This window comes from Rhinopithecus bieti, unplaced genomic scaffold (assembly GCF_001698545.2).
Source record: "Rhinopithecus bieti isolate Rb0 unplaced genomic scaffold, ASM169854v2 scaffold_3040, whole genome shotgun sequence".
In the NCBI taxonomy this organism is placed as follows: domain Eukaryota; kingdom Metazoa; phylum Chordata; class Mammalia; order Primates; family Cercopithecidae; genus Rhinopithecus; species Rhinopithecus bieti.
This window is the reverse complement of record NW_016804657.1, coordinates 5517058-5535101: the sequence shown is the minus strand read 5'-3', so window position 1 is coordinate 5535101 and position 18044 is coordinate 5517058. Positions and strand designations below refer to the sequence as shown.

The following is an 18044-nucleotide window of genomic DNA, read 5'->3' as shown; positions in this document are numbered from 1 at the left end:
GGTCCTCCCCGCTCCGCCCCTCCCCGCCGGCGCCTGCCGCTCCCGGCGCTTGCAGCGCGGGCCTGGGGACTGGGGATCCCGCCGCCGGGCCGCAGCATGGGGCGCTTCCGCGGGGGCCTGCGGTGCATCAAGTACCTGCTGCTCGGCTTCAACCTGCTCTTCTGGGTGAGACCAGGAGCCGGGAGGGCCGGGCAGGGCAGGGGGCCGGGTGGCGGGCGCGGGGCCGGGGTCCCCTGGGAGCTGACTGCGGCGTCCGAGTCGCGCTCGTGGGGAGGGCAGGGTGCTCAAACGCGGAGGCGAGGAGAAGGCAAACAAAGAGGGACGGGAGGGCTGGAGGGGAGAGAACGGGAACACAGAAGGTTGATCAATGAGAAATGGTGAGAAGGGGAGATACACCGTGTGGCCCTTTCCTGGAAGGAACACCCACCTGCCTTGGTTTTTATCTCCCAGCTGGTGACCCCAGGTGCGGGGACCCAGTCTCTCCTCACCCCGGGAGGACTTGGGGCCCTGGCGGTCCCTGTTCCCCTCCAGCCTCCCGTGCACACACCCCCTTTTCACTCTGCCTACCAGCTGGAACCAGGGCCTGGCCAGGGTGTTGAGAGAGAAACCCCTGCCCTGGGGCTGCCTGGGGTGGTGCTCCATTCGAGTGTGTGGACAGAGTAGCTGGCTCTGAAGGTTTTGTTTAAGAAATTGGAGCTAGGAATGAACATTGTGGTGGTGGGGGGATCGTCCTTTTTCTGGGCCTCAGGGGAAGGGTACCGCTGGGTGAGAGGAGGTAGTGGGTGCTCTTCTGAGAAGGGGACGAGGAATGGAAAGGCTTCCAAAGGGCAGCAGCATCTCTCCACAACCCCCAGCCGCAGCCTCTGCTAAATACTAATCCTCCCAGAGATGATCTCATTCAACTTTGCAGGATTTCATTGAACTGACAGCATTCCCAGGATTCATGGTTCACAGAGAGATAGGATCTTGACCCTTATCTCCTATATTATCGAGACAGGGATACAGCTAGACCAAACCTACATCCCTGGATACCCTGTCCCAAGCCCTGGAGGACTGTGAGACAAGGTCTGGAAATTGTCTTTTCTGCACATTTCCTCTTGGGCTTTCTTAAGAGAATGTCAGCTAGTGTAACTGCTTAGCTAGACCCTGAGGGAAAACGTAGGTCTTGCTTTGGATAAAGAGGTTTGAGAGCCGCCAGGGCCTGGGTGCTTTGAAACTACCAGGCTGGAGGAGGTGGCTGTCCTATCTGCTCTGGGGGAAGTTGTATTCCCATGATTGCAAGTAATTAATTATTGAATGATGGGTTCCGCTTTTGTCTGTCAACCCATTAGCTCAGATGCCTGAATGACTCCAGCAACTCTAAAGTCTTCAGTATCCTTCAGCAGTGGAAGGTGTGAAGGAGGTACCTCCTGGACATCCCCTGAACTTTAAAGAGACACATGGCCTTTGTACATGTGGGGATTTACATTAAGCATACTATGGGGAAAGGGGTTTCTGAAGACCCTTTGTGTTGTATTTTTTAGGAATCTGGCTTAATTTCAGAAGCTGTTAATTATAGATGTCATGCCACAGTGACACCCTTCATTCTCACTGCTTATGAATTCAAAAGAAGTTTTAAGCCTGAGGAGGAATTCTTCAACTGGGTTCAGTGCTTATTTAGTGCCTGATATTGTACCAGCCTTTCCAGTAATAATTGGAAGCATTCATTGAATGTTTTCAATGCGTCAGGGACAGTGCTAAGCATATTACATTCATTATTACACATAATCCTCACAAGAGTCCTGATGTACATATACTATTATTATCCCCATTTTTTACAGATGAGGAAACAGGGGCTCAAATTGGTTAAGTTACCTGAGATGGAGTCTCGCTCTGTGGCCCAGGCTGGAGTGCAGTGGCCTTATCTCCGCTCACTGCAAACTCTGCCTCCTGGGTTCACGCCATTCACCTGCCTCAGCCTCCCGAGTAGCTGGGACTACAAGTGCCCTCCACCACGCTGGGCTAATTTTTTTGTCTTTTTAGTACAGACAGGATTTTACTGTGTTAGCCAGGATGGTCTTGGTCTTCTGACCTCATGATATGCCTGCCTGGGCCTCCCAAAGTGCTGAGATTACAGGTATGAGCCACCACGCCCAGCCGCCTACCTTCTCTTAAGCATTGTGGTACATTCAATTAACCAGTGGTTCTCAAATGTGGTTCCTGGGCCAGCAGTATCAGCATATCCTGGGAATTTGTCAGAAATACACATTCTCAGGCCAGGCACAGTGGCTCATGCCTGTAACCCAGCACTTTGGGAGGCCAAGGCAGGCGGATCACCTGAGGTCAGGAGTTCGAGACCAGCCTGGCCAACATGATGAAACCTCATCTCTACTAAAATACAAAAATTAGCCAGGCATGGTGGTGGGTGCGTGTAATCCAGCTACTTGGGAGACTGAAGCAGAAGAATCTCTTGAACCCGGGAGGCAGAGGTTACAGTGAGTCCAGATGGTGTCGCATTGCACTACAGCCTGGGCAACAAGAGTGAAACTCCATCTCAAAAACAAACAAACAAACGAACAAAACATTCTCAGCTCATCCCAGACTTGCTGAATCAGAAACTCTGGGGGAAGGACCCAGCAATCTAATTAAACAAGCCATTCACATAATTCTGATCCATGCTCAAATTTGAGACCCACTCTATTAAACAATGATTAAACAAATAATAATGTATAAATATAAACACAGTTCCCTAAGCTGCTCATCTCATTGAGGAAACAAGACCAAGGGATATGGAACAACACAAAAATAAGACAGTGTGGAATCAAGTGACAAGTGTCACACTGTTGACCATAGACACAGTAAGGAAAGGAAGTAGGAGCAATGCAATGTTTGAGTGCCTGAATGTGTTAACCAGTGAGGTTAGATCTGACCTTTTCTATATGTGATCTAAGTAAGGAGTTTAGAGAAAGTCATCATGAGAAGCCAGAAAAGTTCTCCTTAAGGAGCTATTTAAGCTGAACCTGGAAGGACTGGTAGAAAGGAGCTGGGCAAAGGCAGGGGGGTGACTGACCATCCACTAGCAGAGGAGCAGAGCAAGGGGGGAGTGTGTGCCACCATCTGACTGTCAAAGCCATCAGGCTGGAGTGCAGAGATCCCAAGCAGGGCGTGCCTGCACAAACAGGGTGTACTTGAGCAAGTTATTCTTACTTCTAGGCTTGTTTTCTCATCTGTACGATTGGAGTAACAGAAATTTTGAGAGGATTAAGAGGGAATATGTAAAGTATGTCACCTCAACTTCCTATGAGCCTAGGACATAGGAAATATGCAAAAAATGTTAACTATTATTTTTGTTATCAAGTGCCTGGCACATAGGAAGCATCTAATAAACGTTAGCTCTCTTTCTCTGATTCTTTTCATGTTGGGGAATAGTATATAAGTTTGCCAAGTGACTTGCAATTTGTCTTCATTTGAGGATAACTATACCTTATCTTGTCAATTTGTACTTGTGGATTTTCCCCACTAGACCTTAAAACACTCTGAGAGCAGGAATTTTGTTTTTTCTGTTTTGCTCATAGCTGTATCCCCAGCGCTAGAATAGTGCCTGGCGTATAAAAGGCATGCAGTGGGAATTGAAGGACCTTCCTCTCCCCCAGTTTCATGGGGGTGGGGGCGGAGGCAGCAACCAGAGCGAAGTGGCAACTGAAACAGGCACCTCATGACTTAAGGGAAAGTAGCTGTGTGGGGTAAAGTATCTAGATATTTGCCTTCACTGTAACTGAGGGAACCTGATTCCAGAAAAGCCCCACTCTAGTTTCTGAAGTTGTTTTCTCCTGGTTGGAGGGCTTTGTGGGAAGTTTGGGAAAGGGGTGGGGGATAGTTTTCCTGGAAGGCCAGGCTTTAGCTGTGACTAAAGTGTAACATTTATACACACGCCCTTAGAAGCTCACATGCCTGCCCCTCTGAGTTACGGGGTTCCCTGGGTGACAACACTTCCTTCTAGTCACAACCTCGCCAGAGGTAAGCATAGAGGCGGGGCAGGGTCTGTTTGGTGATCTGCAATTTAACAGATCAATTTGTAGCCTCCTCTGGCCGCTTGCTTTAAGTTTCCCTAGGCTGTGCTCCTGGTTTCATAAACATCCAACCAGACCCTGCCAGAGCCAGCACAGTACTCCCTGGCCCAGGGCTGCTGACCGTACTCACCGCTGAGTTTTTAAAAACAAAGTCAAGCCTAGCCATTAACCCCACTACATTAATTTCTCTTATCATGGTTGATGTCTAAGGTGAAACCCCTCCCAACATCTGTCATGTCTAAATTCAGACCTGCGATCAGATAGCACAGCATATTCCTGTGCCTTTCATTGAAATCACCTTTATTTTTTTCCTACGTTGCATAGCAATATAAATAAAACACTACACCCCCACCAAGCTGCATATGTTGGTTTAAAGGAAAACCTGGGCGCTGTTTATTCCTTGGTTTATTGTTGTATGGTCAGCGTTTTCCTATCATTGTGCTGCACTAGCTGCTCAGCATTACTGACCCACAGGAAGCAGAGCTGTTCATTGTTGAAAAGCAGATTCCATATATGGCAAGTTTGAAGTTGCCCTCCTTTCCTTCTCACCATTATTAATACAGCTTTGGGTTTTCACTTGGAGATGCCTAACAGGTGAGTTTAATAAAGACCGTGTCTTGCAGGCTTCGGAGTCAAAGAAGTTTGACTCACATGAATCTTACAGAGGTCACCTTCCCCTCTTTCCCAAATTTATTTCAAACAGTAACTTCAGAGCAATCACTTGTCAGAGAGGTTGGTTTAGGAAAAAAGGCCTAAAGAAAGTATCCTTTGGAGACCAGTCCATAAGGCAGATAGGAATGTTCTCAGCCTCGCTGTAGGAGAATCTTCATTTCTGATTTTTGTTAAGGTGGAAAGAGAGCAACAGGGGCCAGTGTCCCCTAGTGTGGACCTAGAGAGGGACCTAGTATTGCTGGGAGGAACAGGGAGTCTACCAGAAGGGACAGTCTGAAGAAGCCACAGCTATGGTCCCAGGGTTCTGGTAGACCTGGGACAGATCTATGCAGTGTGGCAGTTCAAATCCAGGAATCGAAAACCTGGGCAGTGGAAACTGGCATCACACTGCCTGACTTTATTCCTGCCTCCATTATTTATTACGTAGAGGACTTTGGACAAGTTGTTTAACCTCTTTAAGCCTCCATTTTCTCATCTGTATAAAGGACATATTAAAGTACTAATATCAATCTATGAACTTTGTGCAGATACAATGAGTTAATATATATAAGGTTATAAGTATGGTTCATGCATACAGTAAATAATAACATAAGATAGTAGTAGTTGTTGTTTCTAAATACTAGAAGTACAAATGGGAAAGTAGAATCTAGAATCCAAGAGGTTCATAAAGGCACGATGAAGCAGGCAGGTGTTTTACATCCAACTAAGCAAGCAAGGTGGCAAGAGTCAGAGTTTATCAAGGGTGTGGAGTCAAAAGGAGAGATCACTTCCTCTACAATTCCCTGCCAAGTGCTGGGAATTCAAAGATGATTAAGACACGGTCCTTGATCTTGAGGCACTCATGCCTTTCTTTAGCCTCCATTTTGCCTTTGATTAGAATTTATTCCCTGTTTAGTCTTTGCTCCTTGAGGGCAGGGACTATGTCCTTTTGGCATCCCCTTTCTCCAAATCACTCAGCACCTAATAGAGTTAAGCATGGCTCCAGCTAAGGGAGTTGTGTGCACTGACCTTGGAGCAGGATCTGTTTATTTCCTTTCCCGCTTCTGTGCTACCAAGTGGAGGCCAAGGAAAAGCAACAGGAAAACCTTTGGTGGTCAGTGCCTCTCAAACTTGAACGTGCGTACAGATCACCTAGGGAGCTCATTCAGCTCTATTCGGATTCAGTGGGTCTGCATTTCTAACAAGCCCCCAGGTGATGCTCGTGTTGCTGGTCTGGGCACATGCTTTGAGAACCCCTGTTTTAGATGTGGCCTGAAGAGATCAGAGATTCAGCAGTGGCACTTGTTTCTGACTGAAGCAGGGTGTGCCCTACTTCTTGGCTTACTCACTTGGCTTGTTTTTGGCCGTTCTTTTAATTTCAGTTACCACTTTACCTTTATTAAGTCTCTTTTTTATGCTAATACTTGATGCTTTCTGAAATTACTGGGGGGCCACCTGTCCATTGTTCATTGCATCTCACCGTGTTTTTCTAGAACATCAGCCGTGAAGTATCTTTGGGTCTCCAACCATGTGTGGCAAAAGAGAACGTAACCTCTATCCCCCAACCTTGACAGTTAATATTGCGAAGCTGCTCCCTTAAAACAAGTGATGCTATACTGAGCACTGAAACAAATCATGTCATGGTTGCTAAGGAATTAAAGAGAGAATGCTGCCAGTAAGATGGAAATACCAGCTGGGCTGGGAGCACATCTTACAGATGAATTACCTCGGGTTACCTTGGCCTGCCTTTTTCATCCTCTTTGAATTTGATTGGGAACAAAAATAACAATGCTAATTAACATTCATACGATGTTTCAGTTTACAAAGTGCTTTCATATGCATTATCCCACCTGATCATGAATCACAACAATCTCATGAAATAGTGTAATTATTCCCATTTTACAGTGGTGAAAGCTGAAAGTCAGGCACAGTAGGTGGTATGTCCCAGGTCTTCTGACTTTAAACCCCATGCTCTTTTCATTGTTTTAATTTATTGGAACATGTAGAATATAAGGTATAAGAAATGCTGCCAACTTGGAAAATGTGAAGTCTGTGATCAGGGAGATTATATTCAGTGTCAGATTTAGTCTTGATGCATTCCAGAAACACAGGTACAAAGAGATGCCTAAAATACTAAGGCATATGGGAGAAGAAGCAGGAGAGAGGTTGGGAACACTGCTGATCAGTTTCAGGCAGAGGAAAAGTAAGATGGAAATTGAGAAAGGGCATATATCAAGAGACAGTTTAAAAAATTAATTTCAGGAGCCAAAGTTTGAAGAATAGTAAGCACTATATAAATGTACACTATGTGCCAGCCGCTTCCCTAGGCACATTTTATTATTAACTAATTTAATCCTCACAACAACCCTATGAAATAGTAGCAGTTATCATCCCCAGTTTACGTATCAGAAAACAGACGTCTGAAGCATTGAAGAGACTTGCCCAGGTCTCAGAGCTAGCCAGTGGCAGAGCTGTGTCTCTGTGTGTGTCCCCAGAGTCTATACTCATAACCACTCCAAGTTTACAGACTATCAGAGAGGAAGGTTGAAGCTCTGACGAGCTTGTGAATTCTAGACCTGCACTGTCCATTGTGGGGACTATGCTACCGATCACATGTACCTATTTAAATTAATTAAAACTAAATGAAATGTAGCCTTCATTTTCTCAATCCCACTAGCTACATTTCAGAGCTCCATAGCCATAGGTGCCTAATGGCCACAATGCCGGACAGCACAGATATAGGACATTTACATCATTGGAGAAAGTTCTACTTGACAGCCCTAGCCTAAATATAGTTATTCTTTCACTCATAAATACATCTATTCATATTTTTCTCTTATGGGGCCTTAAAACCATTAAAGAGAGGAGACATAGTTTCCACAAAAGGCCACTGACTTTCTAGTGTAGAAGATTTAAAAAACCAAAGGAATTCCAGCTGTCATGGAAAGAGAGAGTGTAAATCTAAAATAAAAATGAGTAGAGGACGGCTGCAGCAGACCGCATTATTGGAACCGTGGGAGCGATGTTTCCTGTCTTGAAGATTAAGCTTTCAGTTTGAAGGTAACATTAGCAAGTCTACCAACATAATAACACGAAGTGTGAGGCACTCACTGCTCTCAGTGTGTAACATGAACTCATTTAGTCTCTTTAGGAGGCACTATTAGTACCTTCACTTTGCAGATGAGGAAGCTGGGGTTAGAGAGGTTAAGTGGCTTGCCCAAGATTATAGGACCAGTAAGTGCCAGAGCCTGATTCAAACCCAAATGCCTAGAACCCCCATTTTTATCCACTACAGCTCCTTTACACCTGAGTACTGTATGCGCGCATGTGTTTATTACCCTAAGGGCATCGTTATGCACTCTGAACACCCAGAAGAGGTGAATTTCTAGAAGAGCAGTTGGCAGATATTCCAGGATGTGTACCAAGCTCTGTCCTCCACATCATAATGGCGATTGGGAGTCAGCTTATTAACAGAGGTGGCAGAGCAAGGCTGAGCAGGGCCAGGGGTGCATTGGAAGCTGCTGTCACTCATCCAGGGAGCTGACTTTGTCTCCCTGATCACGCCAGAGTCTATCCAGCCCTCTGTGAACGGACCAGTGCTGCACCTTCCTGACCTCAAACAGGTCCTCGTAAAATGGCTTTTAAGAAAAATCTCTATAGAGCACCAAGCTAGACTTTCACAATTTCTGCTCGATTCCACCCATGCTAACTTCTTACTAAACAAATTGTTTTGGCTTTTCTAATCTGGCCTTAGTTCTACTTGAAACATCTTTTTAACCATTGTCATTCTGTAACAACTAAAACTGGATGAAGATCATATTTATTGATCAATAATTAAGAATTCTATTTATCTGCTCCAAAGTAGTTCTCCCAACCACTATACATAAATTGTGTTTAATGTGTTGTCTTTGCTTATGTAAAGCTCCAGATAGATGAGATGTCACAGTAGTCACTGTGGCCTCCAAGAGAAGTGATTATATATGCGGAGGGCAAGCCTAGGATGAGAGCCAGCTGGGTGTTCCAAGGAGGAAGTCCAGAGAACCTAGAAAAGACCATTTTTTCCTCCCTGGGCTTATCCCCTTGATGAGGTAAGTAAGGTGGACATTGAGTTTAGTTCACTTCTGTGACTTGGTAGGCTGGATTTTAGCTCTGTACATATTTGATCTTCATTTGAGTAAGCCATCTGCTCCCTGGAATCCTTAGCCAGTAGTCTATGACATTCACTTTGCTGTATAAAGAAGACTACATAGGCTGGGCATGGTGGCTCACACCTGGAATCCCAGCACTTTGGGAGGCTGAGGCAGGAGGATCACTTGGGCCCAGGAGTTCAAGACCAGTCTGGACAGCAAAGTAAGGCCTCATCTCTACAAAAAAAATGGAAAAAATTAGCTGGATATGGTTGCACATGCCTGTAGTGGGAGGAGGAGGTGGGAGGATCGCTTGAGCCTGGGAGGTCAAGACTGCAGTGAGCTGTGATCAGGCCACTGCAGTCCAGCCTGGGCAACAGAGTAAGACCCTGTCTCAAAAAAATAAAAAGCAAGAAAACTACATAGCCATCATCCTTCTCCTAATTCTTGATGTTCCCTAATCTCCTCCTCCTTCCCCCTATATTAAGAGAAAAAACTTTATGTATAATCACTGAATAAACAACACACTTTCCACTGTCTATGTGTAAATTATCTGCTCTATCATTTGCAGCAAGCTTTTCATCCCAAGTTAGTTTCCTTCCCCTGAGCTTATATTTCTCCAGCACTTATAAACGGCCCCCAGCAATGTTAGTTGACCCATGCAAGTTAACTTTATAACAATTTAAACAAAACTGAAGGTACATCTGGCACAAATGTGTTGCCCAGTGTTCTTTCCAGAAATGAATGGAACGCTCCTGATTTTATTGTGGCCTGAATTGCAGCACCCTTCCATCAGTGCAGAGAATTAAGCATTGGTTGATTGTAAAATATACTCTTACCTGAACGAAGTCTTTCTTAGAGTGAGCTTTTTCTTAGGAAATTGTATGAGGAAAATAATGGGGAGATCAGAAACACTGGTACCTAAAGAAGCTGCCATGCATTTCCAAACTAACACAGCCTTATCATCACATGCTGCCACAGTCCTGCCTCTCAGTTCCCACTCACCTGGTCCTGATGAAGGCTAAGGTAGCAAGGTCCCTCGGAGACTATTTGACGTGGATGTTGTATGGCATTCAATTCTCATATTTTTTCTGATAAAACCCTTGATTTTGAAGAAGTGCCATCTGAATCCTTGCCTTGCTTTCACTGCATAATGGAATAAAAATCTTGGGAGCAGGTTTTCCTATTTGAGAAAATTCAGATCATCTTCCAGAGCAAATGTGCTTCTGACTTTTGCGTGCTAAGAGGGTGAGACTCCATTATCCTTATGGGGTATCATAATGGGGTTTACAATCAGATCAAGAATCATAAGTGCTCATTATGTGATTCCAACGCAGATGAGAATTGCCACCAAGAGCAAGTATTAGCTTAAAAGCATTTAATGAAAATTCTAGGGTTGAAGCATCATTTCCAATTTTGTGACTTCATCCCAAAGAAGAGAATTTCAAATGAGTTGGTATTCACCCTGGAGAAGCCAGAATACAGAATTGATTTTGTTCATTCTTTCATTTGAGTGCAGCATCCACGTGTGTGTGTGTGTGTGTGTGTGTGTGTGTCACCATAATTGTGTTGTGTTCATATGCCCCTGCCAGTGGAAGGCATATATACATTGTGTAGATTTACTTTGTGTAGATTTATTCTTTGTGTCCACGGATGGTGCACGACACACATTTCTGCAGGCTTAGGAAAACACAGAACTGATATTACGTGCTCTAGTTTTGTTTTCTGTTTCTGGGGCAAGTGTTTTGCTGAGCATATTCGACAATGTGTTCACACAGTGCCTTCCAAGGTATCTGCAGTGTTTCCCAGGTGCAGACGAGTTTGAAAATAGCACTTTGTGAAGTATTCCCTTGGAGACTTGTGAAGGAGGTTGTTCGCAATTGCTCCTGTCAGCCTGTCTTAATCAGCTCAAGCTGACATTAAAAAAAAAATAATACCACAGAGTGGGGTAGCTGAAGCAGAAATTTATTTTTCACAGTTCTGGAGACTAGAAGTCAGAGGTCAGATGCTAGAGGTCGGAGGTCAGGTTGGGTTCTGGTGAGGGCTCCCTGGAGAGGGCTTGTGTACAGCTACCTTCTTGCCGTGTCCTCATGTGGTGGAGAGAGAGTGAGCAAGCTTTCTGGTGTCTCTTCTTATAAGGGCACTAGTCGCTCATGATGGCTCCACCCTCATGACCTCATTTAAACCTAATTACCTCCCAAAGCCCCATCCCCACATACCCTCACACTGGGGATTAAGCCTCAACCTGTTAATTTTGCACGTTGGAGGGATAAAATTCAGTCCATAGCATCTTTGTGAAGGTCCTCCATTCACTCATTTAGCAAATGTCTATTGGGAGCCCACTCTGCAGGGCAAAGGGGATTATGTTTGGGAAATAGCAATATAGACCCTGTCCCCGCCTTCATAGAGCTTAGGCCTTAATTTACAAAAAATGGACATATTTAAGTAGAAAACATTATGTGCGATATAAAGGAAGGTACCTATCTAGGCCATGGTAGGCTTCCCTGAGGAACTGATGTTAGAGCTGTGAATGGGTGTCAGCTAGCGGGAGGGGGAGGAGGGAACAGCAAGAACAGAGACCTCCACAGGGGCAAGAAGGATCTGAAACTGTAGCTGGAGCATCTGAGGGTCAGGACCTGTGATTCCCACTTAAGTATAAGTGCACATGCTATCTAGAACTTCCCTAAATGATGTTTTTTACCCCAAAAGTGGGCTTTTTTTGCTGGGTTTAGTCACTAGAAAGTGGATAGCAGGTATTTGCTCTTGGTGATCTGGTTGGCTAACTTCAGGGAAAAGGAGGACAGCTGAGCAGACTGGGGGAGCCCAGAATGGGGAATGATCTTTGCATTCCTGCAACTCAGCACCACCCACTCCAACCACAGCGCCTCCCTAGGAACCGTGTTTGCAATTCGTGAAACTTGCCTTTTTTTAAAATGAAAAAATATGTCCTCAAGATAGGACATCTCATCAGCAATCCCAGGAAAATGGAAGTAAGTACAGTAAAATAAAATTGAAATCTATTAGCAAGCTCTGCTTCATGCACGATTTGTTTTTGGCAGATAGCCATTATTAGAGAAAACTTTTCGTCCATCCACTTTGCTTGAAATGCTTTCTAATCAGGTTTTCAGTCCTTCTTCTGTTTCTGTAGTTTTAGGACACACATTGTTTTCACTAAAGACATATGATTACAATTTGCAATTTTGTGTCCTCCAAACTCTCTGGAATATGGTTAGCTACTGAAAGAACTTGCCCATGACAATACATACTATAACCATATCTGATGATCCCCTATTTAATGACTCAGAATTATTGTCACTATCTGTTCCTTTCCCTGCATTCTTATCTCCTTTTCTTTTTTTTTAACTATTTTTCTCATCCTCTTTGTAATAGTTAGCACACTCTTGCCCTTAAATACTATTTTATCACATTCCCTCAGTACCTCACATACAACCGGTCCTCAGAAAAGGAATGATGAAGCTGGGTGCGGTGACTCATGCCTGTAATCCTAGTGCTTTGAGAGGCTGAGATGGGCAGATCACTTGAGTCCAGGAGTTCGAGACTAGCTTAGGCAACATGGTGAAACCCCGTCTCTACAAAAAATACAAAAATTAACTGGTGTGGTGATGTGCGCCTGTATTCCCAGCTATTTGGAGGGCTGAGGTGGAGGATCGCTAGAGCCCAGGAAGTTGAGGCTGCAGTGAGCTGTGATGGCACCACTGTACTCCAGCCTGGGCAACAAAGTGAGACCTTGTCAAAAAAAGAGGGAGGGAGGACTCAAAAAATGATGCTCTCTGGCATCTTCTCACGTGCTTTCTGGTGGGCTGCTTCTGGACTGACTTCTCACCCACAGGGTTGGATCCCTTCCTGGGCCACCCAGTGGGGATTAGCATCTCCTTGAGCCCCAGGAGAAGGAACTGGACTTTCCTCATCTCTGAAACCCTGTCTTCTGACTCATAATGGGTGCTCAATACGTGTATTTTAAAGGATTAACATCAAAGTCCAACTTTTGCTTCTGTATGAAAAAGTCCCTTTCTGAAAAACAACAATGTTTCTAGTTGTAATTGTTCCAAAGACATGGGGATTGGTGCTGGTCCTGGAAGCAGGGCAACCCTCAGCAAAGTTCTTCAATGGGTACAGTGACATCATAGTTCTCACAGCTCTCCACGTCCACTCCCCTGGTGTCCTGTCTCTGGTCCTCAGCCATTCAAGCCTTTCCTTTTGTCTCCTCGCTATGTCTAACATCCAGGTAGTATTCATGTTCCTGATGGTTTCCATCAAAATGTGGGCTTCTGTTCCTCCTCCCCTCAGGCAGACCTTGCTATGGGCTTTCCAAGATGGTAGCAAGCAAAGTAGAAGCCGAGTCAAGGTCTGCCCCACACCCTCTTAAACCCCAACCTCCGACCTCCCCCAGACTCTCCTTAACAAACACAGCATCGAGGTAAGGAAATGAACCTCTGTGCTGCCATTTCTGCCTGGAGTTTGCCTCTGCTGCCAGTCCTTCCTTGCCCAGTGACTTCTCACTCATTCTTCAAGATGTAAATCAAAATTTAATGACTCATCCTGCATGCCAGTGGCTACAGTTTGCTCTAGTCCCTTGGCAGTGTGCACGCTATTCCTCTTCAGCACACTTCCTGTGTTATAGTGCACTTAGTACTTTATGTGACTATCTACCACATTAGACTGTGAACCATGTCTTTTTCTTCATCGTTTCTCTAACACTGAGCACAGTACCTGGCCTGAACCATAGTTTATTCTTAGTAAACATGCAAAGAAGAAAGACAGGGAAAGATGTGGCTAGGGCAGAAGAAGGAACCATTAAAAAAAATGGTAACTTCTCATTTCTTATTTGTTTTAACATTGGCTGAGGTGCAATGTTATGTCTGAATGCAAAAGAGTGGTTGAGATTAAAGGGAGAAGAGAGAATGTGGGCATGAGGCAGTTTTGGCCTCATTGGGTTAAAATTTAGGATTACAGAGGTTTGAAGACTTCCTTCAGGTCATTGGGGAGACCATTTCCTCCAGCTCTATGGAATACAGGGAGTGTTGAGAACTTAGTGACACTGATATGCTCACTTTGTTCCTGACTGGACTGGAACTGGTGTGAATTTTTTTCAAGCAATTTCTAGTGTGTGATAGACCAACCAAAGCCCCGTGAACACAGAGCATTCCATGAATCTTACAGGAATGGTGAGTTAAGAAGGACCAAACGGCTGTGTGGTCTGTGCCGATGCCACTTTCCAAAGCAGTGATCACCCTGTCTCTTGTCACAAGCAGCATCAGCCCTGGCCAGGTCCTTACCCACAGCATCCCTGACACAGCCGGCAGCAGCCTGCTGGGAGGATTCCCTTCCACACAGTGATGACGTTCAGCTAAGCCACAGTTTCCTTGACCCAGGAGGAAACCCGTGTGGTTTGGGGTTAGGGGCATGGATGAGCAAGCGCAGATTTTTTCCCATTGCCCTGTGGCTTTAAATTGCAACCTCTCTTTTAATTTTCCATTATGCATCAAACACATCTGTGCCAGAACTGGACACATGTATTCCGTCTGGGAGGATAATCCCAGACAGCTATAAATTAGAGTTTGTGTACAGAGATTCCAAAACTGTGGCCTCGCGGTAGGGTGTCCCTGGGACCAGTCACCTCCTCCACAGTCTGCTCGGTGGCTGCTGGCTTTGGCCTGATGCCTCTGTCAATAGGTTTTGCTTTGTATTTGGAAACTCTGTCTTTCCATCCAGTCGCCACAGAGATGGGGCATGCAGAGTTGCCTGAGACGCTTTGCTGGGCAGACTTGTCCCAGGCAGCCTCCAAGTGCTCCTAGGTGGAACCTAGGTGCTTGATCAAGGGCATTGCTCTCTTTCCTGCACAGGAACAGCGAGGACCTCAAAGCTGGTGTCCTCCCAAGTTAAAGCTTGGCCCAAGAAGACTCTCCCCACTTTTTCTGTATTGAATATAGAAACTACTGTGTAACACTTTAAAAATATATTTTTAAAGCCACAAGAGAAATACACGCTTAATGCAGAGAACTTAGAAAATATACTGAGAAGGAAAAAAAGTCACCTGAAATCCTGCCCTAAAAAAGATATTGTTAATGTTTTAGCAAGACTCCTTTCAATGTGTTTCCCTGCCATGCCAGCCTTTTTTTAACGCAGACGTCTTTCAAAAGCTGATTGATCCCGGTTCCTTTAGCTGCCCCTCACATTATCCAATTAGTGCTTTCCTCTAAGTACTGGAAACTGTTAGTTACTCCACAAGGGAGAGTCCAGCTGGTAGAATTCTGCCCCTCTGACTCCTCCTCACTGAAATCACACCTCTTTTCTGAAGAAACTGGCCACAAAGGGAATTGGCCTTGGGGGATAGAAGGAGAAGAGGGATAGAATCCTCATAGAAATCCAGCCAGATCGTCCAGAAGGCTAGTTCTGGGTGCTTTATAAGCTGCCTGGCAAGATAGAAGTCTCCTGTGTAAAAAGGACTCTGCTGTCTCTGTTGTGATTTCTCCTTTTAGACCTCTGCTCCTCTGATTTCCATCCTCCGTGCTCCTGTTCCCAGCATCTGTGTGTGCTCTGCTCTGTTTGGGCAGGGGAAGCCTCTAAATTGTTCATTTAGTGGTAGGCGAGGGCAGCCCAACAGCAACTAGATGGGCCAGCAGAATAGGAGGCTATTTTTATATCTCTGCTTACTTTCTCATGGTGCCCTGAGCCCAGAAGGTGCCCAGTAAATATCTGTTGATGGATTGATACAGTGAAATTCGAGAGCGGTGTTTGTGGAGAGAGAACACTGTGGCTAGAGCCTGCCGGCACGCAGCAGTGACAGTCCTGAGATGGCAGAAAGGGCTTCCAACTTCCATGCTGAGCCTCACAAAAGCCTTCAGAGTAGGGAAGGAAAGGAAGCCGGGTGATGACTCTACCAGCCGCCAGCCTGCCCAGCCACTGCTTGCGCCAGCCACTCAGCCTCTCCATGAGCCACACAGCACACAGACCATGCTTTTTCAGAAAATTATTTTTTCCTTTCTCACTTTCCATGGAAACTCAAAATAGCAACCAAAAAAAAAAAAAGACTGGGCTATCTCTCTGCCAGCAAAACCATCCCCAGTCAGGGCAGTGATCATATATGATAGGGGAAGAGGGTTACAGGTGCCCCTAAAACAGCTTTCTATTTGGAGGCTGTGCACTCACGAGGTGTGGGTGGCTTCTGAGGTTGAGGTTGCTGTATTGTCTTCCCATTTAGAAAAGTGGATTTCCCCAAGGTCTTGGAGTTCATCTTGCTCTTGGTGACCCGGCAGCTGAGAGGTAGTCGCCTCTCATTGTGGTGTGGGTGAAGAGATCCGACGTGCCTAGCAAGGGACAAAAAGGCAGGGGGCAGATGCCTTCCAGAGGGAATGTTACTGGAATATTGCTTTTGAGACACCTCCCTGGCTGTGCTGAGTGTGCCCCATAACCACAGGGCAGCCTGGCATCATGGAAAAACCCTGCTCTCAGAATCAGAAAAACCCAGTCCAATGTCACATCAGGGGCCTGAGGGACTTTGTGCACGTCACTTCACCTCTCTGAGCCTTCATTTTCTCCCCTATAAAATGGGAAGGGTGGTCTAAGCGAGTTCTAAAGGGGTGACCTCGTCAGCATCCTGTGCCTGGAGCCTGCCCTCGGACCTGTGCATGCTCGTTCCCCTTCCACTGTAAACACAGTGTTGTTTGCCTTCCAGCTGGCTGGATCGGCCGTCATTGCTTTTGGACTATGGTTTCGGTTCGGAGGTGCCATAAAGGAGTTATCATCAGAGGACAAGTCCCCAGAGTATTTCTATGTGGGTGAGTGACTCCAGCTTCCCTAAGTTCCAGCTCGGAGTAGACGGGGCTGTGCAAAGGCTTAGAGCAGAAGCAGCACTTAAACTTTGGTGGGAGCGGGAGGGAAGAGGGGCAGGGAAAGAGGCTGGAAGGAGCGCCCCCTGAGCCCCTGTGCACTGGTCTAGCCCTCCTGGTTGTGTGCTGGAGACAGGTAGAGAAGCTGTTGTGACCCCTTCCCCTTGCCTTCACACGGCCTGTTCCTCCACTCTCCAAAATCAAGGGAGGCTAGAGCCGGTAAGAGCAGCCTGTTGTGCTTCGTTTCAGGGAAAGAAGTCTCAAGGAAATGCAGTTAAAATTTATTTCAAAGAATGAGAAAAGTCCCATTGCCCCTGGAGTAAAGTGGTTACACCACAAGTGTGTCATTCACTAGCCCATCTGGGGTGACACAGGACCCCTGCAGGATTTTATTTTGTGATCTTATGTTTTAAATTGTGTAGGAAAAAGCATAACTCAAAATACAGGCTTGAAGGGGCTAATCTCAGTCTCTCCATGACTAGGGACTGCAGAGAGGAGGGGAGGAGAGGGAAGAAGGAGGGAAGGGAGGGATGGAGGGAGAGGAGATGAGAGGGCTGCCCCTGGAAAGAGGCTCCAGCGGGAAGGGGCAATAGCTCTGCCCCTGCCACAGTAGGAAGGGGTGAGGAGTGTAGGGTAAGGTGCAGCCTCCACCCGCAAGGCAGTGCTCTTAGTAGGGGCTGAGCATTATTGCCCTGGGATTAGTTGACCTACTTCTAGCACTTCCTGTGGCCTTTTCTCATTCTCCAGCTAAATGGACTAAGACTGTAAATTTCAAAAAGCCCAAGACCATCGTCATCATAGGTGACACCCCCATATGACTGGCTGTTTTAGGATCTGCACCAACCATAGAGTAAGCTTCAGTGGCTGTGGTGACCTCTATGGCGGGGAGTAGGAGCATCCTGCACAGGTCATTTGCTCTAAATCACAAGAAGAGTAGAGTCTGTTCCAGGACAGAGAGAGTGCAGGCCCCACTCAGAGCAGGGACATCCTCCAGACGGGCCGGCCTGCAGCTGTGCTGCCTCTTGTTACAAACACTCTTCCCACACAGCATCCTCCTGCGAGGAGAAGAGCTGTGTCAGTTAGGATACTTTTAGAGGAGAGTAGCAGAAAACCTACTAAAGATGGATAACAATAAGGACATCCCACATTTCAGGAAATCTTAGATGTGGCTCTTTGTAAAACACTCAATTATTTTAGGTTCCACTAAGAAAGGAAAAATTGCTACCAGTTTAGCTATGACATACCATAAAAGATGCATTCTAATTTCAGCATGTTAAGATACACCAAAAAATAAACCATCTCAACAGTGATGAAATACAGTAAAAGAAGTCTGGAGATGGGGATTTTCCAGAATTTGTTCAAGGCTG

General features: G+C 45.9%; 1 protein-coding gene across 2 annotated transcripts in view; it reads left to right on the top strand.

The window, feature by feature from the left end:
• The first annotated feature begins 34 nt into the window (after positions 1-34).
• The window catches only part of TSPAN2 (tetraspanin 2), a 42297-nt gene continuing 24287 nt past the window's right edge, over positions 35-18044 (top strand). For both annotated transcript variants that reach the window (XM_017869792.1, XM_017869791.1), the window contains exons 1-2: positions 35-165; positions 16524-16626. In XM_017869792.1, the coding sequence (XP_017725281.1) occupies positions 97-165; positions 16524-16626 (172 nt within the window). In that variant the 5' untranslated portion in view covers positions 35-96. The remainder of the gene's footprint in view (positions 166-16523; positions 16627-18044) is intronic.